The sequence below is a fragment of the Colossoma macropomum genome, unplaced genomic scaffold (assembly GCF_904425465.1).
Source record: "Colossoma macropomum unplaced genomic scaffold, Colossoma_macropomum, whole genome shotgun sequence".
NCBI lineage: Eukaryota > Metazoa > Chordata > Actinopteri > Characiformes > Serrasalmidae > Colossoma > Colossoma macropomum.
The window spans coordinates 24,753,158-24,776,312 of NW_023494805.1; the positions used below are offsets into that span (position 1 = coordinate 24,753,158).

The 23,155-nt window shown below is 38.3% G+C and overlaps 1 protein-coding gene across 2 annotated transcripts in view; it reads left to right on the forward strand.

The window, feature by feature from the left end:
- The window catches only part of lrch4 (leucine-rich repeats and calponin homology (CH) domain containing 4), a 48,592-nt gene that overhangs the window by 22,336 nt on the left and 3,101 nt on the right, over positions 1–23,155 (forward strand). Inside the window, exons 2-18 of one of the 2 annotated variants that reach the window (XM_036596260.1) lie at positions 3,748–3,892; positions 5,018–5,147; positions 5,794–5,899; positions 6,655–6,901; positions 8,289–8,385; positions 9,113–9,221; positions 9,346–9,458; positions 10,055–10,113; positions 12,370–12,507; positions 12,976–13,053; positions 14,037–14,091; positions 14,363–14,426; positions 14,548–14,646; positions 14,883–14,980; positions 17,209–17,346; positions 17,860–17,937; positions 18,667–19,370. In XM_036596260.1, coding sequence (XP_036452153.1) covers positions 3,748–3,892; positions 5,018–5,147; positions 5,794–5,899; positions 6,655–6,901; positions 8,289–8,385; positions 9,113–9,221; positions 9,346–9,458; positions 10,055–10,113; positions 12,370–12,507; positions 12,976–13,053; positions 14,037–14,091; positions 14,363–14,426; positions 14,548–14,646; positions 14,883–14,980; positions 17,209–17,346; positions 17,860–17,937; positions 18,667–18,894 — 1,982 coding nt within the window. In that variant the 3' untranslated portion in view covers positions 18,895–19,370. Of the gene's footprint in view, positions 1–3,747; positions 3,893–5,017; positions 5,148–5,793; positions 5,900–6,654; positions 6,902–8,288; positions 8,386–9,112; positions 9,222–9,345; positions 9,459–10,054; positions 10,114–12,369; positions 12,508–12,975; positions 13,054–14,036; positions 14,092–14,362; positions 14,427–14,547; positions 14,647–14,882; positions 14,981–17,208; positions 17,347–17,859; positions 17,938–18,666; positions 19,371–23,155 lie in introns of those variants that run through there. The other variant, XM_036596261.1, reaches the window with a different exon arrangement.

A 23,155-nucleotide genomic window follows, 5' to 3' on the forward strand; every position in this document is an offset into this window, starting at 1 on the left:
TGTAACATAAGATGGCTTTGCATCTGTTGTGAGTCTTAACTAACACACACACACACACACACACACACACACACACACACACATACACACACGCACACACCAGTCTACACACATACAGGCACGCACACCAAGTGAAAGGAAACTGGAAGACTCTTGAGACAGTGTTAAAATAGAAGGAGTGCTGGTGAGTTTGTGTCTTGCCTAAATTAGTATTCTTAAGTCAGATTTTGTGAGAGGATTTGCAGTTCTGGTGACCTCATGTGTGAGGTGTTCACTGTGTTTTTCTGGAATAGATTGCATGTTCTTTATTTGCAATTCCTGAATTAGGCTGCTTGCTCCTTTTTCCATTTTTGTCTTAAACTTGAATCTGTAGGACGTTTTTATATGTTTAATTAGCATGTTTTCCTTTTATGGTTCTACAGAGTTGACTCATCTGTTGCACGCTAAAGTTAGCCTGAAATCAAAATAGACATTTTACATTGTTTGTTCATGTCCTTTGTAATATTAAGCACAATTCATCTGATCAATTAAAAGATAAAATTCTTATTTTTTGTAGTCTTTAACAGAAGTGTAGTGAATTTAGCCCACTTTTAAAGGCCTTCTGAAAATTCATTACATTACCGTACACCAGGGGTGGGGAAAAATTATACTAAACAATAATATCATGGCATGTTCCCCCTCTTTCTGCTCTTTCTGCACCTCCTGTACTCCCAGGATTTTGTTTGCTTCCTCCAGTGCAGGTGCCAGAGGTGTTGCAGGAAGTAAGTGGTTCTCTAAGATGGATTGTAGACTAGCATTCGGGTCTCCATGTTCATTTTGGAACACCCGCTTTTCACAATCCAGTGAAATCCCGATGAATATTTAAGTCTCGCTTCTAATTATTTCCCTCCTGAATATCCTGTTTTACTCAGAAATACAGCGCATTAAAAGAAGAAGAATGCTCCTGATTTTCAGTTCATGTTGACTTTAAAGGAACTAAAAGACTGAGTCCCAGACTCTCTATTTTATAGATGTTTATATCGATATCGCCATCAGCAGACACATACCTGAGAAATACTGGATATGTGCATCGGCCCACAATTCCCATATCATTGCACCACCAGCTCCTGTTGTATATGTTTTGAGTGAGCGGGTTTTCTGTTGTTTTTGTTTTCTGCATCCTCTGTGGTAGTTTTTGTGTTGCACATTTTGTACGAGTGAATAAGTGGATTTGCCTTTGCAAATAAAGCTCTTCGTTTTCTTCTGTGAGTTGTGTTGCTGCATGACTGTAATGTCACCTCATTGGTCTGCTCTAATCTCTACCATGTTTGGGTGTTATGGGTACAAAGTGCAGCAGAGCTGATGGGAAATTTGTTCTACTCTTGGGAATCCACAATCCCTTATGGAACTGGGAAAGTAAGCGTGTGTGCGCATGTGTGGGGCAGGAGGGAAGCGCTTCCTTGCCAAATTAAACAGCTGAACAAAAGACATGGACTGAGAGTCTAGGGAGAGGAGAGCAAGGACACATGCGCTCACACACAACTGTTCACCTATTGTTCCATGATCACGCTGTCTCTTTGAATACATTCTTTATCTGTTTGTTGTGGTCATCACAGAGCTAGAGGCCAAAAGTAAGTCAAGATAACCAAACTGTGATCAAAATTTTAGAAACATTGTATTATATATGCATGTATTTACAATTAACAAACATGCTTCATTACCAAAAAACAGTCAGGTTTTGCTGTTTAAAAGGAAATATTCATTAGAAAGTTACACTAATAAAAATGTGCACTCACTCAAGCACATTTAGCAGTCAGAAGTTTCTCCACAAGGGGGAACTCTTAGCGTAGCAAGCCACTCTTGTGTGCATGAATAAAGAGAGAGTAACCCGAAGCCGTGAACCTACACAGGAGGATCTCACTAATGCATGTCTGTTTGCAGTCACATCTTTCAAAACAAGAGGTGAAATACTTTATTACCAGAATTTTAAGATTTAATTTTAATTAATATACGTAATGTTTTTAGTTAATGTGAGTTAATTGAAGATTTTCATCAAATCAGTTTGTTTAAAAAGCTTTTAAGCTAAAGATATTATAGAAAGTAGGTCTAAGCTGCGGCAGATCATGTGTGTTTAACAAGAAAATATTGTGCTATTAGTTTTTCGAAATTGCCCAGGCCTAGTAAAAAGTAGTTATTTTGTTATTAATGGTGAATTTTTGTGAATGTGTAAAGATTCTGCTACTAGATTTAAAATAAAAACAATTCCAAAGCAAATGTCTGCTCGAGCCTCTGTTTCTGCATTTTAGTGGCCAAAACGTGAAATGTTGTGGCCAGGGCACCAGACAATATACAATATAGACATTTCTAGCCCTGTGAACATCACGCTAGCAGTAGTTACTATTGAACTGTACACTTATTGCTTTGCTAAATTCACTCACACACACAGACACACACACACAGTCGTAATGACGGTGGTGGTTCTGGACTCTCTCAGGGCTTGTAATTAACATCCGCTCTTCTCCATAAATACACCATGACCCTGCGACCAGAGGCACACAGAAAGAAAGGGCGTGTGTGTGGGTGTGTATGTGTGCACACATGTGGGAGCGAGGCTGTGAGAAACTACAGAAAACACACACAGCTCCAGAGGAGTAATAGAGCATGCAAAGGAGTTTGACTTGGTGTGTGAGAAATAAAGAGAGATCATATAGCTCCTCTGTTTGGCAGCAGTAAGATCCAGAAGAGGTCATACTGGGAGGCAAATGTAGGAAATTGAAATAGTTTGGATTTATTATTGGACAAAAGTGGCTATTTTTGGCAACACTCAGTGTGCTGTCATAAATGAAAATAGCAACACAGTACAGTTTCCTTAAATCTTTCAAAAAGTCTTTGTTCGTTTCCAGAGAATGTTTCTACTTTCCGTTTAGTTTTTTCCTGTCAGTGAATTCTGTTTGCACGCAAAATTGAAAACATCTCCAGCATTGAGAATGAACTTGTGCAGTGGTGTTAAACAATAAGTGTGCGATTGTTTATGGTGTATTTCCTCCTCTCTGTTGGTTGGACTGTTGTCATTGAATGAAATCTCATAATGGTCGTCATGTGTGGACTAGCCCGAGCAGCACAATAGATTTGACCTCAGTCTGTCTCTCTCTCTCTCTCTCTCTCTCTCTCTCTCTCTCTCTCTCTCTCTCACTGTCTCTCTTACTGTCTCTCTTACTGTCTCTCTCTCTCTCTCTCTCTCTCTCTCTCTCTCTCTCACACCACTGTATTATAATCTGAACATATTGTGGATATTGTCAGTGCTCATAGAACACAGACCAACTGCATGTTTCATTATAAAGAGTGCAAAAGTCCTGTTTAACTGGATTTAGCACAACACCGTATGTGAAATATTTTATAAAAATTGTTGTATTCATAGTTTTTAAATAAATAAATACTGTGGCATATCGTACAACGTGAAAATTTCTTGAAGTATCGCAGTATTATATTTTTGCAGTAACGCCCACCTCTATACACTACACCATGTATTTTGCAAACTGTTCTATTTCACTTACTGTTGCTTGATGATATTGTTAATAATGTTATGATTGTTGATTAACGCCACCATATCAGCACTGGTTTGATATTACCAGTGTTATTTGGTGTTACCAATATTGACTGCTGATGTAAATGTTCTGGATGAGCATTCAGCCTGGGTCACATTGGTGATGCTGTACTGACTAAATTGAAAATATCAGTTTGTCATTTCATCTTCATTTTGTCCCTCAGACCTGTCGAAGAACCGGCTGTGTGAGCTGTCAGAGGAGCTGTGCCAGTTCATCTCTCTGGAGACACTCAGCATCTACCACAACTGTGTGCGTTCTCTGCCCGCGTCGCTCTGTCAGCTACAGGCCCTCACCTACCTCAACCTCAGGTACACAGCTGCACACAGTCTACAGGGCCTTACCTACATCAAAGTCACACATACTCACACAACTGATCTTATTGGCCGTTGGCTACAGCAGTATCTCACAGACTCACATGTTTATTCACAGGTTAATTACAAGTGATCTGGTGTCAGGTGTCGACCTCTAAATCAATAGTTTGGCAGAAAAGTATACAGAAGTACTCCAAATGTATCAAACAGCGAGGACATGTTTGGTATTCAAAATTCTCTTCTTTAGTTTTTCATTTAAGTTACAAGGCTAATGCAGCTAAGTAATGGAAGCTTTTATACAAAAAAAATAAATAAATAAATAAAAATAAAACGGACAGAAGTGCTAACGTAATTCAGGTTAAAGATGGTCGCTGCTACTGTTTTCACCTATGCAACGTACTTTCGATAGTTGTTAAAAAAAAACACCACGTCATGCAGTGCCAGATACCACATAACCAAGTTTGTTGATGATTATCTAACAACTCAACATGGTTAAGCGTGTGATGATTTAGATGTGCAAGTTGCACAGTGCTTTGCTGTTGGGTACATTAGCCTAATAGGTCCAGTCTAAATCTAAAAAAAGCAAACGTCAGGCACCAAACATGCATTGGCTGAATGACTGCATTTGAGGTATGAAGAAAACTATTCCTTTAAGTGCTTGTCAGCTCTTCAGATAGCTACAAACAGGATTGGAGAGTAAAGGGGTAGAAATACTCCACTACTGTATGCTACTGTATGCTACTGTATACTATAGCATGTTATCTATATGTATGTGTTTTATTTGCTTGATATTTATACCTTAAGTATCAGAATTACTCCAACATCAGGCTAGAATTTGATGAATTTTTGGAGGCACAATGGTGTGTTTTAACATCTAATACATAAATAAGACAGAAATACATCTTAGATTTGATTGTAGAAGGTATTGTAACTGGTGAATGCATGCGATATAAAATAATACCCTGCTGTACTGTGTTTCCTGGAAATCACCAAAGCCTGCTGTGCACTTTTACTCCAGTAATGTTTTAAAAGTTTACCCTGCTTATGACTGTAACATTGCTGTTTTGATGGATGTTTAAGCCACGCACAGTGAACTTATAGGTTTGTGTATGTGTGTTTCAGTCGTAATCAGCTGTCCAGTTTGCCCCCGTCCATATGTCAGCTCCCCCTGCTGCGAGTCCTTATCATCAGCAACAACAAATTATCAGTCCTCCCAGCTTCCATACACACTCTGACACACCTCCGACAACTGGTATGTACAACTCGCACCACTGTGTCAGATTTCTCTCACTCTCCTTCACTCTGTCTTGCACACTCTCTCTCTGTGATTCTCATTCTACCTGTTTCTATTTTCTTTCTGTTCATTCTATTCCCCCTTCACATTTGTTGATGTATTCTGTTTGCAGTGTACCTAATTTAATCTTTGTTCCTCAGAAGTCGAGAATTACTTTTTTCTGCTATACTATTCAAGTTGTATAAATAAATATTTACGCAATGAATTACATTTATGTTTAATTTACATTTTGTATTGACAGAAATCTGCACTTTTGACATTTTTCCATCAATATCGAGAAATGTTAAAAATGTGGCAAAACCTACAGTATGTTTTTCTTTTCACAAAACAAATCAAATTCAAATCATAACAAAATATCTCTTCTTCTTACACGTACAAATGTTGGATTGATTGAAAGTTTAGAATCTGCGCTTCCAACAGAATTTCTCTACTTTTTTCAATGGGCTGTGAGTGAGAAATTATTAATATCGAAGTACATCATGTTTTTGTTGTTGCTGGTAATATCCTTAAAAGCTAATGTTTAAATATCGAATGGAAATCGGATCTGAAATACTGTAATTGCTGGTTTCTACAGGCTGTGCCTCCTTGTTTTCTTTGTCTGCAGGATGTGAGCTGTAATGAGCTGCAGAGTTTGCCAGTGGAGCTGGGTCAGCTGGAGTGTTTACGGGATTTGAACTTGAGGAGAAACCAACTCACCACCCTGCCAGAGGGTTAGATCATCATTGTCTCATACATTATATGCACACCAAAGGCCCATCTCTGTGGGGACGTGAAGCTAGACAACAGTCAGCAACCTGTTTTACTGTACCTGCCAATGCCTAAGGGCAATGCTGCTGACAGGACTGGGCTTACTAAAGCTTTTGTCAAGTCTCCAGTGCATTACCATTTACTGTGAGGTTTCAGCCACAATCAAACACTGAAAATAAGACTAGACGATATGGCAAAAATATAACATCACAGGAGTCATTTTCACGATACATGATATGCTTTGTAATATTTGGTTTAGCTGAGGTTTGAAACCTAGTCGGAGCAGACAAAATTCGCAAGCAAATGGCAGCGAATAAATAAAGGCTTTATTTATTTATTTATTTATTTAACAAACAGAGTTTGTAAGATAGACTGCTTAAAAGGAACAGGATGAAAAATCTAACAACTGTTAAATAATTTGATTAAATAATAAAATAATTGCATAATGGGTTGACATCCAAACAGCTACCTGTTATTATACAGTTTATATAGCTATTACACTGGTTGTTGTTGTTTACAGACTTGCTATAAATGATCTAAATTTGTCCTTTTTATGATACACGCAGATGTTCAATGTTCTTAAAGTACTGAAGATACCCCTGATGTATTCAGAAAAGCATAGAATGTAATTTATCACGATAATATAATCATTATTATTGCCTGACCCTAATAGAAAACACTATATGTAGCAACCTCATTTGTACCCCTTTTTCCACAGAATTGTCTGAGCTGCCGCTCGTACGCTTGGATGTTTCATGCAACCGCATCTCCCATGTTCCAGTATGCTATCGGCATCTGCAGCATCTGCAGACCATCTCTTTGGACAATAACCCTCTGCAGATGCCCCCGGCCCAGATCTGCTCCAAAGGGAAGGTTCACATCTTCAAGTACCTGAACATGGAGGCGTGCAAGAGGAGCCAGGACCAGCTGGAGAGAGCTTTGCGGCCCAGCGGCTTCAACAGCTGGTGAGACAGGACATAGGGATGGGGGGGCGGAGAAAACAGATGTGAGAGTGAAAGATATTTGGTGGCAGTGCTGGTGGTGGAAAAATGTTTCATTAACTGAAGAATGTCTGATCGAGGGAGAGATTGATGGTGGCAGGTGGTGTATTTCTATCAGTTTAAGTTTTGGCATCATTGAATAAGTATTCTTATGCTGCAGTTTTACACAAGGCATTTGGCTGAATTCTAAGCGTGGGTGGACAAGACAATACTTCTATACTTGAGTAAAAAAAGGAATACTTTTGATAAAATATTATTTAAGTACAAGTATTTATACTTGCGTTAAAGTACAATTATATTTGCTTGTGAATGTAATTCAGTATCAAAAGTACTTTGTGTTGTAATAGACATTGTGTTGTGTTATTTTGATTAACAAGTTCTATTTGGGAGACTTGTGTACTTGCATTTGCAAACTTGTTAATCAAAATAATATAACACAATATCTACAATAACTCCAAGTGCTTTTGCTTTTGATTCTTAAGTTCGTTCTTAAGCAAGTGCTTTTGTACTTTTATTCAAATAGAAAAATATATAGAATTTGTGTAATATTAGGGATGCAAGATATTGGAATCATGTTGTTGTAGACAGATGTTTGCTTGTAGGACAGAAGTTTAGATTTGACCAATATTTCTAACCCATATTTGATGTATGTGTTGTAGCCCAGATGAGAAGAATGTTTAGGTTGTACTGGGCTGCATTTTATTCTGCATCTCTAACCCTACAGAAATAAATGTAATAATTTGCTGAAATGCTAATCCAGGTGGATTAAGTCCCAGTTTTAACATTTTATAAATCTATTGGCATCAGTAGTACATGAAAACTATCAGATATTGGCATCTGCCCTTCATTTTTATATTGCATACCTATGTAAGATTATTACTGCTTTTACTGTTTTTTGTTTTTTTTTGTTTTTGTTTTTTACTTTTAAAACAGATGTATTATGTTTTATCCACCCCTGGTTCCAAAATCCTAAATTTGCTCTTGTAAACTGTGGGCACTGTAAATGTTGTCCAGATCTCACAGAATTGTTATTTTTCGTCCGAATTTTCGATCTAATCTTAGTCGCTGAGAGAATAACTAACAGTCAAGAGTCCACTCTCAAAGCATTCTGATCAGTATTTTGTATCTAATCATAAATTCTTAGTTTCAGTTCATAAGCATATTCTTTACAGAGTTGAATCAGTCTCCACCAAATGTGTTTTTGAGGCACTGTTTTTTAGTAGTGGCAAATGAGAACACGACTGGAAAACAATGTACAGATGTCACTGGAGGAGCTTAGAGAAGATGAGACGGATATCAGTAGAAGAGGAGCACTGAACCAGATCCCTGTCTGTGTGTTCTCTCCTTCTAGTCTTTCAGATCAGGAGCTGTTTCTTGGTCAGTATAGTGGGCTGGACTCTGGCTTCAACAGTGTGGACAGTGGCAGCAAGAGATGGTCAGGAAATGAGGTAAGGACTAGGAGAATGGCAGTTTAATAAACTTTAGCTACATTTCAGCTCTAATGATTTGTTTACATAAGACTTATGTCTTATCACAATGTCATACATTTAGTTCTGATGACACAGTCTGATTGTTGAGAAGCATTTTACCCATGCTGTTAGATATGATAATAGGATGCTGTTCAAACATAACCTCTGTAAGATAATATTTGACCTGCAGCCCGTTTGGTGAGATTTCTGAAGAAGAGTAAATTCTAAATCTGTCGTGGCTCCTAAGCAAGATTTTTGGTCTACTTCTATGATAGCAGAACAACTAAACGAGCTGGAATTAGCCAGACAGGATTAGAATACAGTTTGGCAAACAAGATGAGCAAAAATACTATACAGAATGGCTAGAACAAAACCAGAAAAAAGTGGAGTTGAACCTTTTTTGACTCTAGCCATAATACAAAAGGCTACTACTTTTGTTGGCGGAAGGAATTGCCAATATTAAAGCACAAGTGATACAAAGTTTGGGGTTTGTTTGCTTTGTGTTTTTTCTTTAATTTGCAGAAATGTATAAAAGAAACAGAATGCGAGAGGGAGTATATCACTGTGATGGTCTGTGGTACTCTCCTTTGGCTTTTGCCTGTGACCAAATGAAACCATGATGTTATTCACAGTAACTCACTCCCTCCTGTGTTCTATTGCTTAATTATACATTAAGCAAAGTGAGCATGTTTGTGTCTCTCTTCAGTCTGCTGATGATTTCTCAGAGCGATCTCTGCGAATGCCTGAAATTTCCCGTGAGCACACAAATCTACAGGAAGAAGAGGAGAAAGATAGGCTGCTGAAAACACCCAAAGGTGCTTACCATCTCAAACACAAATATAAAAAAGTTGGTTACAATGTGTTACATATTGGCTGAAAGTGCATATAGGAAGTACTGGCCTCTCTGTTGTGTCTCTTCTCTCTCCCGTCCTCTTTCAGTGGTGAATGGAGATATAGAGCAGGTGGATTTTATTGACAACAGTGTAACAGAAGAGGAGGATGAGAGCTGCAAGCCGGAGCCTCCTAGTCCTCCACAAACATCACCCCCACAGGTCAGGAGGACACTGACATTGCATGTCTAACATCATTCCATGTCTAACAGTTTTTCAGTATTTAGGGTGTCCATCCTTGCCTTTATTACAGCTTCCATTTTTCCATTCAGGAGACTTTCTGTCAAATATTTTTCTACACCTCCAAAGTTCAGTCTTAGAGGTTGATTGCATTTTCTGCTCATCACCTTTCAAGTAATCATATTCAGTGATGTTGAGGTCTGAATTCTGGGGTGGGAAGTCCATTGTTCTAAGATCTAGAGTAGCTTCTTTTGTTTGATTATATGTTTTGATGATGATGATAAATGTAATGTGTGTTATTGTTACATTTCTACCAGGCAACTGATAGTATATCAAATTACATAGGCCAAAAGCAAGAAGATGACAAAGTCAACCAAATGCAATAAAGGAGTGTTGAAACTTCCATAATTTTGTTATTTATTCATAACAGCATTTTAAATATGTTTTCTTGGATGTTTGTATAGTATTCATTCAAAAAAATGTGGATTTTCAAATGGCTAATCTTATTAAAATGGCAAATTTTCACTGTATCTCACTGTGTAGGAGTGTGTATCATTCCTTTGGTTTGTGTTTTTCAGGAGAAGACTGAAAGCAGCAGGACCACACCCTCCCAAAGCCCAGACTCCGTAGGCAGCAGGTAAATCTCCATGTACACTCTGCAATGACAACATGACCTCATCATTATGGGTAATAGCCAGTTTGTGGGAAGCCTGGTGATGCTTTTGGTTAGTTGAATTACATGAATCTTTTTAAATAATTGTTGTTTATCACATGGGGTTTACTTACAAAAACATTTCATTAGAGAAAAAGGATTCTTGCCTATCTTCTTCCCTTCTTCCTCCCTGCCCCCTCCTGTTTTCCTTCATGTGTTTGACAAGGTCAACCTCTCAGTGTGTGTTTGCGGATCTGGGAAAAGTCAACAGTGGGTTTTTTTGTGTAGTTAGGTTTCTTCTCAGAGTCCATGACGGCATGACTGCAAACACTGGTTGTAGGTTATTCACTAAAGACTAGCCATACTGGCAGCAGGCGTTCAGCCTTTACACTACAAACATGAAGGCTCACTCTGACTGTTCAATCACTGTTTCAGACCTTTTCTTTCAGTTCCCCATTCTGCCATATGTAAATCCAGGTTTTGCTGATTTCCTCTGCCATCAACCCAGCGTGTTCACATTCACAGTGCTGATATAAGCACAGTGTTGTTCTTTTCATATTCCAGTGTAAAAGAGGCTGAGACTGGACTGGGTTATGGTTGTGTGTGCAGGTCCTCTTGTTCAGCTGTTTTTCACAGTTCCAGTCATAAGACTAAAAACCCCCAAATGCTGCTGCTGGCATTTCTGATGACTGGAGGTTCATAGTCATGGTTATTCTTTTAAGGGCGTGGTTTCTCTGTTCATCATCTCTGGCCCTCCCTCTGCACCACCCTTCTTGCTTTCTCTCTCTCTCTCTCTCTCTCTCTCTCTCTTTCTCTCTCTCTCTCTCTCTCTCTCTCTCTGTCTGTCTGTCTCTTTCTTTCTTTCTCTTTCTCTCTCTCTTTCTTGTTCTCTCTCTCTCATATGCTCTCTTCTTAAGTCAACAAAGCTTTATTGGCATGACCATATTAAATCAGTGTTGCCATCGCACGTTGCTGTAGCATTTAAATCTAATTATCATGCATGAATCTATTAATCAGTCAATACACACACACACACATTTATATATACTACTGTTTAAAAGTTTAAAACCAATTTCTATATTAAAATGTTTTGTTATTTTATACACAGTAATTAAACTACTGTGGATTGAAATATTATAAAGTGTCGACAAAAATTGAATGTTGGATATTTTATTCAATATTTCAAGATTTCTGTAAACAAGAAGTGAACAAAATGCTAAATAATACACTGTAATTATCTGTTTGCATTCAATTTTTGTGACGTTGAGATTTTTGCCCATGGGATTTGATCTCCACTTTTTTTTAATATGATGGATTCTGGATGTTAATTGTATTTTAGTTTAATCCTCGATGCTGTACAGCTTTCTATATTCATCATTCTAGATGCATCATTCTAGCTTCTTAATGTCCTGCTGATTATTTGATTATTACATTCAGGTTTCTGAAATCCACCTTTAATGGATTTTAGCATTAACCCTGCTTTAGGTTTTACATTATAAAGGAGGAGACAGGCCACTGGTTGGAAAATGAATGGGAAAGCTCAGAATGCTCAACATGGTGTGTGAACAGAGAAAGAGCCAATAAAAAGACCCATTTGTTTGGTAAAACTGCAAGTGCTAAAAGCCCCTCTTGGTTGTGGAGACCTGTGCAAGTGCAGTAGTTAGAACAACCCATAAAACATGTTTTTGTGCTTTTATTTGAACCAAAGGGTACAAACTGTTTATGACCTTTTTGTCAGATTTTAACAGTGATTTTAAATATATTTTTGAATGTAAGGTAAGTTGACCTTCAGTTTTGAGTTTTTAGAGATAGAGAGAGGTCTTGTATGACAGACTTTCCTATAAGGACTTATCTCTTCCCTATCCTTCCTCTGTCCTTTTTTTAACCATAGAGAATTTTGAATGTGTTGCACTAGACTTGTGTTGTTGGTTGTGAGATTCACAAGGCCAGTGGATGTGTGTGAAAGAAAATGGTGGGACTGAAACAGTAGGTTTGGGCAGATTTTTGTTAGGCTTGGATCCAAAATTTAGGCCTGATGCACAGCATATACTAAGTATGACAATATAATATAACAGTAGAACTATAATATAACCATGTCAAGCTGTGGCGTTCTTTTACATATTGGACAGCCAAAGGAACATTGTGCCCTTCACCTAACAATGTTCTCTCTCTCCCACTTCTCTCCCTCTCTCTCCCTCTCTCTCTCTCTCTCTCTTTCTCTCTCTCTGTCTGTCTCTGCAGGAGATGTGTGGGCAGTGACTCAGCAGAAGGCTCTCCATCCAGTCCTACGCTGGAGGAGAAGAAAAGGCCTGGAACGCTGCAGCTGTGGCAGGAGAGAGAACGAGCGCAGCAGCAGCGAGAGAGGGCCCGGGACAGCACGTGAGTGCAGGGAGGTTGACTGGGTTACAGAAAGATAAAATACTCTGAGACATAACTGGAATCCCAAAGGGAGAAATACACCTCATCAGGAAACAGTACAGAGAGCTGCTTGGGATGAGGAGGGTTGATGTCTGGATGAATAAACACAGATTCCTACATTAAATAATCCATAAATAATTACATAAAGTGCACTGCATAACATTATGTTCAGCTCTGCAGGAAACCAGATATTTGATGACTCACAATGTTACTTCATTAGTCTGTTGCATCATGCATCAAAGCAGAATGATAGGTATCGAAAGCTAACTGTGCCAACAGAACAAAACACTGATAATGCTCACACGACGACACCGGCGAGTGCGTGGATAGTGCCACACACTGTTATACTAAACTAGAGATTCCCTTATTAGTTTTGATGCAGCTTTATTTAGATTTCTTTGATTTTTAAAGTGTGTTACTTTGTTCCAGTTTGCAGAAGATGGCAGTGAAAACAGGAAGTCACTCGGTGGTGACAGCCAAACAGACAGGAACAGGAAGTGTCTCAGGGTAAGAGAGCTGAGGCCTGCGTTGTGTTCTGTGGTTGACTGAATGTGCGCAAGCATGTCTGTTCTAGTTTGAGTTCTGTCAGTTTCACCCCAGCCTTGGTAGCAAAAGGAAAGCCACTGACATTTGGGAGTAGGGCTGGGTATCATTCTGAATGTTTCGAGACTGATACCAATGCCTATACTTTGACTCCGATACTGATTAAAATTTTATGGACCATGGACGAACTTCACTGAATGATAGTGACTGTTTCGGTATTGACAATTTTTGTTAATTTAACTTAAAAACTTTAGCCAAGATGTGACGAACAAACACGGCTTTGAACAGTTGTATATGCATGAAATCATAATATTTTTCATCACAGCACAAAAACTTTACGTCACTGCAGAAAATATGTATCAGTAGTGACAATTCTTAAGATTACACACTGATTTCCAGACTTGGAGACACATTTATTTCAAAACAGTGTGATCTAACTGCTCACCTTGTGGCCATTAGGGGCAGGGATGCAGTCTCACTTCCTGCTCTAAATTGCAGGGGTGTGGCTAAAATAAGGTTCCGCCTGAGGACTGAAACTGTTTTTTGGACATGAAAACGTTAGACAGCATTTTTTGAATGAAGTTTTTTTTATGTAAGAATTAAACTCTAAATCTTTCACTTCGCTCAAAAATATCTTAATCTATATAAAATATATATATTTATGTATTTGTTTATATAAAAAAACAACACAGTCTTTCAATACTGTACTGTTGTATTATAACATTGGTACAGTAAATTGGTCAGTATCATTAAATTATTGCTTTTTAATACACAGTCCAGTGTGAGGCACAGGCTGTCGTAGGTATACTGTCCTAACAAGATGAAATGTTGGACAAAAATGGGTTTTGGTAAAAATAGTTAAGTGAAAGCATGAATCCTCTATATAGGAGTGTTTTGGATTTTTCTGTGACCTGTTCAACACTTAAGCTGTCTCTGTCTCCCTCTAGTGGTGAGTCTACAGAAAGCAGTGCCTCTGTTAATGGACTCAGACAGAGATGTGCGGTCAGTCTCTTTCATTTCATTTCATCTCTGTGTTTCTCTCTCATTTCATTTAGGGCAGTTATTCAGCTGAACCTCAGTGCTTGATTAAAAAAAAAACATTAAATGCATTGTTTGCTACATGATGTTTTCATTTTTTACCTGAAGACTTTTTAAAAGCCTTCTCAGTTTAACAGCTAATTATTTTGGGAGCTGAAAAAACTTGGTTAATCATCAGAATAGTCTGTAGGTTACTCAGTTAATAAGATGTTGACAGTGATAGCTCTTCTTACAGAGTGCGGATCAGATGAGCTCCACCTTTCAGTCAGTATCCCTGCAGCGCTCAGCAAGCCGCACAGGTAAAGAATGCTGCACTGTTTGCAAACAGTTACGCAGAGATCAGTCTTCCATCAGTGTGTATGAGATCCTCACACAGCATGAAAGCTTTTTTCTGAGGTGTTTCTTCTGGTTTGTTTTCAGATGTTCCCTCCACTAAGCCCTGCTCTCCCACTGGCTCTACTCCCAAACCCAACAGCTTCCTCTTCCGTACTTCTTCACGCTGCAATGTCAAGCCTTCAGGTGCAAACACACACTCACTTACATGCAGCCTAATTGTTTGTAGAAAATTTTGTTATTAAAGTTATTATTAAAGATACATCTGTACATGTGAGGAAGGTGTCCGATCCACTAAAATAGATGCTGGATCTAATCTGGAAGGTGTCTGATCTGGGTCCAACTTGTTCCTGCATAAATGAAGCCCTCTTTAAGACCACTGGTATTGTTATACTTATTGTATTTTGTTGTGTTTCTTTCAGGCTCTGTGCAGTGTTTGGCTGAGTCTGGTCGCAGTGAGTCTCGTTCTACGCTCAAATCACCACGAGAGGAGAGAGCAGACGTCTCTCACTTACGCAAGGTAAAGATCACTTTCGTTACATCTCCTCATTCCTCACTTTATCCATCTCACATTTTATTCAGTTTGTCCTGCTGACAGCTCGACTCAACACCTTTCTTTATACACCCTCAGTTATTGTTTTCATTTTATAGTGCATTTTGAATGCGATTACTTGATGAGAGTCAACCTGAAATCATTGGACCTTCTTTTTACCTCAGTTCATGTCTCTGGTCATATTAAGCCCAATTCATCACATCATATCATTTAAGAGACTTAATTCCCATTTTTCCATAATCTTCCTTACCTACCTCAAAAATGTCTTCTGAATTTTGGTGACATCACTGTGCACCAATGGGTGGGGAAAAGTAACTGATATAATGTTTTATTACCCCCACCAATCACTGACCGAGATGCTCAGCTCCGCATTCCAGTTTACATAAACTTTATACTCAGTTGTTTGATCTGAAAGAAACTGTTGCTGAAATGAAAAAAAAATCTCTACTGGACCCTCTTACCTCTTGAGGTGAATGCTTTTGAGGTGGTCTCAGTACAGCTTGTTGTGGTTTGTTTACTGGTCTGATTATTTGTGCATTATGAAAACAAAAATGCCAAATCATTTAGATCAAGGGTGATTTCATGAACACTGGTAACCTTTAATGGTTTTTAATAGCTTGGTGCTACTGGAGTATTTTACCATGGCTTTGAACATCAGATCTGTTGCATCATGTACTTGAACAACACTACACGTAATTTGGCTTTACCCAGGTGGGGTCTGAGTTCTAAAGGAGTTTTGGAGTGAACAAGTAGATTGGGATCTCGTAAATGCTAAATAGGCTTGGAAAGAGATCAGAGTCCCTGTAAAGTTTACTCACACTGTGAACACAGAAAGCACTGAGGACATTTGCGGCCAGTTCTCTGTCAGGTTCACTTTAACACACAGTTTTTGTCTTTCTTTTCTTTTCCTTTTTTTTTCTTTTCTTTTCTTTTCTTTTCTAATAATTTATATTGGGCTATGCATACTAAGGGAGAACAGGGCATAACAAGCCACTTTTTATAATTCTTTTGCAGATTTTACAGTAAAACAGATGTGTATTTATTCCAGATAGTAGTTTCTATGTATATTTAGGGTTGTTGTGCATCCATAGATTTTAAAAAATTATGTTCAGCTATTACAGCTTTAGAAGTATGACCCATTAAAAAAAGTTGCATACATGGGTAACTTGAGCTCAGGGAGGGGGAAAGTTGAGCCTAATGGGGGTAAAAAGTGCCACATTTAAATAACCTACCTATATAAAAAACAAAATAAAATCACTCCAGTGAATCTCCAATCTAGTTCATTTTAATCAAAGCAGTAGTATTAAAAGAAGAGAGGTTGCGTTCGCTATGTAATTTATAGGTATGATTTAAAAGAGAACAAAGTAACTGGTGAACCTGCTCCTCCGTCTTTTCATCAAAAATCTGATGAGCCTTTGCTAGTCTGTAATAACCTGGACTGGGAATTTCTCCTTGAACAAGTTTCTCAGTGTATCGTTTTAGTGTCATTCTATCCTTTCCTCCTCTGCAGCAGACCAAATAGACTTCCCTTCTGATTGCTGCTTCTCAGATCCTCCAATGGGACTCTGCATACTGGTTTTACATTTGTGGCTTCTTGGCATGAAGGAGATTCTGCTATATTACTACCGTACAACATGCATGAATGCATTTTACCTAATTATATTTAGTGAATATACATAAGACCAGTGGCACGATTTACCCCACAAACCCCTATTCTGAGAAAATTGCTCCTTAAATGAATTCAGACTCACAGTTATTCTTCGTTTATGACCTCATGTTGAGGCTTATACTGCCATAAACTAATATGTAAAAGTATTCTAAGTCTATCTGTTTCTTCTTACATGCAAGACTAATGACATCTAAACCCTTTATAATTTCATTTGGCATAAAAAAATCATATTTTTTTTGCTCTGGTTAGCTCACCAATCTCTTCACATGTTCATCTTAATCAGAATTCATGTGAAATGAACTATTCTTCCTGAATCTGTGATCACATGGGTATTTCTATGGTTGCCTAAATACAGTGAAAAAATAAAGTGTGGCTCATTTTACCCACTAGTGCGATATATCCCATTCTCCCCTCATCATCAAAATAAACAGCAGATTACTTGATTATGCGTATAGTTGATAATGACAGCACTATTTAAAATACATGCATATCCTTAGTTAACTGCAGACCTCTGTTTCTCTCTCAGTCTCTGGAGTCTCGTCTGAAGATCACTCTTCCTGAAGACTTGGGGGAAGCATTGTCTAACGGCACAGTCCTCTGCCAGCTAGCCAATCATGTACGCCCTCGATCTGTGTCAATCATCCACATTCCCTCCCCCGCAGTGGTGAGTTCTCACTAATCTTAATCTTTCTCTCTAGTTTAATCTCTTAAACTGTTGGCTTATCATTCAGTTATTATCTTAATACCTATGACCTATTAAAATTACCTCCAATAACTACTACTATTTCTCATTAACTACTGTGAAACTATGCAAGGTGGGCAGTATAACAATATTTTATCATTATCAAGATAAATTTTGTTCCTTTGATGAACAATGTGCTTTTCTGGTCATATAGTCTGTACTTGGAAAACACTGACCAGCTGCATTTTCATTGCAAAGAGAGTATAGTTGGTCTTGTTTAATTGGATGCAGTGCAGCACAGAATGTGAAATGCTGAATAAAAATCATTGTAAAACTCAAAAATCATTTTACTATTTTAAATGCGACACATTCTTGTACATTGCGTCTGTATGTAAATATTCTGATGCTTATCATGGATCATTTTTGATCAAATCATGTATATTTTACCAGACAAGTCAAATCACGCTGTTTTTTTTTACTTTGTTCCATTCAAAGCCAAAACTGAGCGCTGCCAAATGTCGCCTCAACGTTGAAAATTTCATCGCTGCCTGCCGCAAGTTGGGTGTTCCTGAGGTAAATGAACTTCCTGTCTTCCTGCCTGACTCTCTTTTGTTTTCTGCACTCTTTTCTCTGTGCTGTGTTGTCTGAAGTGTGTGGCTTGTTAATGTATGAGTCTTGTTCTACTTGTTTGTTTTGTTTGTTTTGTTGTCATTGTATAATTGCACTCAATGTCCTTGATGCATTGTGCTTTACGCTCATTCAACACGTTTTGCTGTTTCTCTCTCTTGGCTTTCAATTCACATTCCCTCCATCAATCTCTCTCTGCTCCCTCATAACCTCATCCCTCCCTTCCTCCAACTCCGCTATCTCCTCTCCACATTCTCTCTCTCTCTCTCTCGTTCTGTCTCTGTCTCCCTCTCTCCTTTTTTTCTCCCTCTCTTCCTCTCTCTTTGTCTCTTTCCTTCTCTCCCCAACTCCCCCGTACTATTGTCCTTTTTTGTATTTTTTTCTTTATCTTTCTTTCACTGTCTCTCTCTCTCCCATCTCCCTCTCTATCACTCTCTCCCTCTCTGTGCCCCTCTTTCCCTCTACTCATCTCTCTTCCCCTACTCCCCCTCTCTATTTTTTGTTCTCTTTTACACTGTCTTTCTCACTCACTCTCATTCTTTCTCTCTCTCTTTTCCCCATTTTTCTCCCCCTTTTTCTCCCTCTTCTCCCTCCCTCTTTTCTTTCTTTCATTTCTCTCTCTCTTGCTTGCTTTCTTTCTTTCTATCTCTCTCTCTCTCTCTCTCTCTCTCTCAGACGGAGGTTTGTTTAGCGTCTGATATCCTGTGCAGCAAGCTGCGTGCAGTACAGCGCTGTGTGGAGGCTCTGTTGGCGATAGGAGGAGGAGAGGAGGAGCTGAAGGAGGAGGAGAAAGCTTTATCTCCCTCACCCTCTCCCTTCTCCATCGTTCCCACCGGCTTCCTGCTCTTCTACTGCCTCGCCATGGCCCTGCTCTACCTGCTCTACCAGCACCTAACTGCATAGACTGTGTGTGCGTGCGCGTGTGTGTGTATGCAAGAGTGTGCGACTGTGTCCTAATCAGTGTGTGTCGCTTTCACACATTAACAAAGCTTCCCAGCAGTGCACTTCCACAGAGCTGGCACAAGCTGTGACCTATGAGGCATATGCTGCTCACCACAGGACGGAGCAGGATGGAAATGCAAAACTAAATGAGCATATGTAAGGGCACTGCCATCCACATAGCCTGGCACTGACGCAGTGTGCACACTTAAACCCAGTACTGCACTGTTACACTGCAGTAAATAGGCACAGAATGAACACAGTGACTGTTTTATGCTGTAGATTATCTCTCTTACCAGAGTTGTATATAAAATGTAGAATACTGTTACAGAAACGGCTGCAAAATTAATCTTCATGATATGCTCTTAAAAATAAAGGTGCCAAAAAGGGTTCTTTTGGAGCAGTGCCATAGAGGAGCCACTTTTGCTTCCCCTACAGAACCTTTCAATGGATGTTTCTTTAAAAAATTACTTTTGTAAAGGTTTCAAAACTTCTGCGTAATTCAGTCCTTGTGATATAAGCAATTCAGAGTGATTTGATGTGAAATGGTTCATTAAAGAGAGACTTACCAACATTTCTTTAGTGGTGTTGATAGAAACCAGGGTTCACAGTATCTGCAACACAAATATAGACATTGTATTTACAATCCAAAATGACCAGTGCACCTTCATATGTGTTGTAAATTTTTATGTCATAGTGTCTAGTGTATGTATAGTGATAAATCTGGAAAAAAGTTTTCTTTGGGCACTATTTTACCTTACAGCACATTGCATGCAAGTCTCCACATTTAATATATTTTAAAAACATGTTTTAGGCCAAAACATTCTCAAGAGTATCATAAAACAATGTCTCAGACATCAGGCAGTGTATTCATAACCATTTCATGTAATAACATTCTCTGAGGGAGCTTTTAGAGGCATTAAACTCTTTGGACATCTGGTTCCTATCACCACTACTGTTCCCATCACATTCTGACTTGGAAAGTTTCTCAAAACAGAGCATTTCATATCAAACAACACTTTGTTTACATCTTTACTATATTTAATTATGGAGAATTTTTGAAAAATTGATGGAATTCCCCTTCACATAATTGAAATGTTTAGTACACTCTTGAAAATATGGGTTCCTAAATGGTTCCTCCCTTGGGTGTAGGGTTCTAGGAAGAACTTTGAGTAGGTATAGAATATTTTTTAAATTTGAACCTTCACATAATTTACATTTTCCAGAAAGAAAAAAAAAGGTTCCTCAGTTGTTCTCGGCTTGGACGTATGATTCTAGGAAAGGCCCTTTAAGTGGTATAGAACCTTTACATTATGTTTAAGGTTTTCACACTTACACATGTACAAAAGTGTTTTTTAAAGACTCATCTATTGAAAGATTCTACAAAGACCCAAACGTGTTTCGTCACTCCGTGAAACCTTTTTAGCACCTTTATGTTTAAGAATTTGCTGTTGTCTGTTAACAGAGACTTTTGTTGAATCTATTCTCATGATTTTAAACTCACAAATTAACAACACTAAATGCATCAGTGTAACCCCTGAAAGCTATGAGGTCCATCAGGACTCTATGAACTTGATCTGAAAATGAGTGCTTGCTTTTAAAAATTGTAGCTGTTTTTAGTGTCCACTTTCCAAAGGGCTTCTCCACCGCTTTGCCTTAGCATACGCTCAGTCAGTCTTTCAGGATGCTGTAGTATTTTGTACGCGAGGAGGAGTGTCTTTTATAAAGACTGCTTTTGTCCTGTAATATGCTGGCGTGAATAGTAAAGTCTCCTCACACCTGTTTAAAGGGCTTCAAAGTTTAAACTTTCTCTTAGTGCTTGCAAATGTAAGTGCCTCCAGTGTCTGACTAAAGCTACTTTAGTGTCTGTTCCAGTCTCTTTAGGGCCCATTCACTACTATTACATATTCATATTGGCACAATGTGTACATAGTTAAAGTTCCTATTGATTGTCAGTTATGAAATTTTAACAGTAACACTTCTTTCAAATGTTGCCGGGTTCAGAGACTGGAATGAAATGTTTGCGGTTCTTTGTTGTCCTTTTGACTGTGACCACCAGGGGGCAGTGGTGTTGTATAACTGCACTCAAAGCTAATCTCTATGTCTTATGGTACAGAATACAGTAATGTTTGAAAGCTGTGTTGTTTTTTGTTTTTATGTTTGTTCCTGTCAGCTTACTGTGTTACAAGTAACTGATTAAGTTATTGTTTATTTATTCATGCATTCCTGTGTTGAGCAGCAGTATTGGGTGAAGCAAGAGCTCATAACATGAATACATACTGATATACCAATCACATCTTTACCTTTGAACTCTTTTCAGATTTTCTGGGGCCTTTAACACTTAATTAAATATGTCTGAGTTTGGAATAGTTGCCTACGGTGGTCAGGAAAAGACTGATATACAGTTGTATGCAAAGGTTTAGGCACCCCTAATCAAACTACACGATTTGTTGATTTTCTAAATGAAAATAAATTAACTTATCCTCTAAAGAGATCACACTTCTGCACATTTGAATACACAATTACTGTTTATTTGCCAAAATTACAGTATTGGGGGGAACACTACAAAAATGTGGCCTGTGCAAAAAGGCACATTTTATATTTTATGTTGTATTTTTTCCAGTATGTTAAACGCAGCAAACTGTGTTTGGCATTCTCCTGCAAAATGTAATATACAAGTTTGTTCCCTGTAGAGGATGTGGAGCTATTTTCACATAGTAAATAAAAAAACACGTCATTTGACTACAAGTGTTCAAACTTTCACATACGACTATATGTAAAAGCATTTCCGAGTACATTAAAGGTAAAAACATTTTCTAGATCAGTAAATATGGGCTTGTATCTTTTGATGTTTTCTGCATTTCTGCATACATATGAGTGACTTACAAATGACACATTTTAATGAAACGTGTAAAAATGCTTCAAATTAAGATCTCCATTGAATTACACTACGCTAAAACCTTCCTAAGCCTCTGTTGCCGGATTCTAAATGTGTCAGTAGTGTTGTTTTTAGGCCCGTAATGTGTTGTGAGTAACCATGTTCCCCCAGTACTGTATGCTGCTGTTGCTTTTGTGTTCCCTGCATACTTAATGTGATTTAGCAGCTTTGCAGACAGTTGACTAACGAGCAGACGTTCATCTGGAGAGAGTGATAAGGGCACATAGGAGGGAAGAGAGAGGGAGAGAAAGGCAAGGACAAACAGAAGGGAGGTTGAAAGAATGGGAATGTGAGGGAAGAGAACGGAGTGTGCAGAAATGGGTTAATTTTCACTTATTCTAATTATCGCAGAACCCCTCGCAATAAAGTGTTTAATGTTTTAAGCACATTTTAAAGGAGCTTAAACACGTAATATGTATGGATGCAAAATATTTATAGAGCATTCTACAGATTCCACTGTAAAGTCACAGCTGAAATAGCAGATTTTTAATCACATTTTCAGTGTACAGAAATGAAATTATTGGAAGGGCTCATCTCAACAGTAAATCAGCTGCTATAGATGAGCTATGCTAGCTGTACAGAATAGGGATGTTGCATTAGTATAGAACATTATTCTCTTAGAAAATATACTGCCCTGCTCATCTTCTTTCACCTACTTTAGATGCACATGGTCAGTTTCTGTTGGAAAGAGATTTGCAATAATGTTTCAACCAAAATGTCTAATGTAGTGAAGCAAATTGCAAAAGCACCAAACTCACTGGTTTAGGGTTGAATTTTGATCTTAAGAGAAATTGTTAAAGAAACAAAGATGATGTATTTTGTAATATTTATATCCTGCTTATGTATTTAAGGAAGTCAATTCTAAGTTTATATAGATTGTTTCTTTTTTTTGTTGTAAAGAAATTATTAAAAAAGAAAAAAGGATTGTACTTTGTGTGCTGCTTTCAGTGTGCATTTATGTAACGTTTCTTCTATTGTGTTACGCCTGCAATTGTGTTTGTTTCAGCCTTTCTCTGCTCATCTTTCTCTCACCCAGTAGTCTTCCCTCAGGGTTTTGTCAATAGCTTTTACATCTGTAGCCACTGTTTCCTTACAGTGAAGGTAAGTGTTTAATTCATTCTTGCTATAAGAATGGACTGAATTACAGAAACAGGGTGCATGGGTTTGAATCTTGTTGTGACATGTTCTAATATCTTGCGCTTCTGAGTGATGCGGAATGCCCTCCTCCAGCTTCGCAGTGTGGAGAGAAGCCACAGTTTTCTTGCTGTACAGATGCACAGGTGGCTA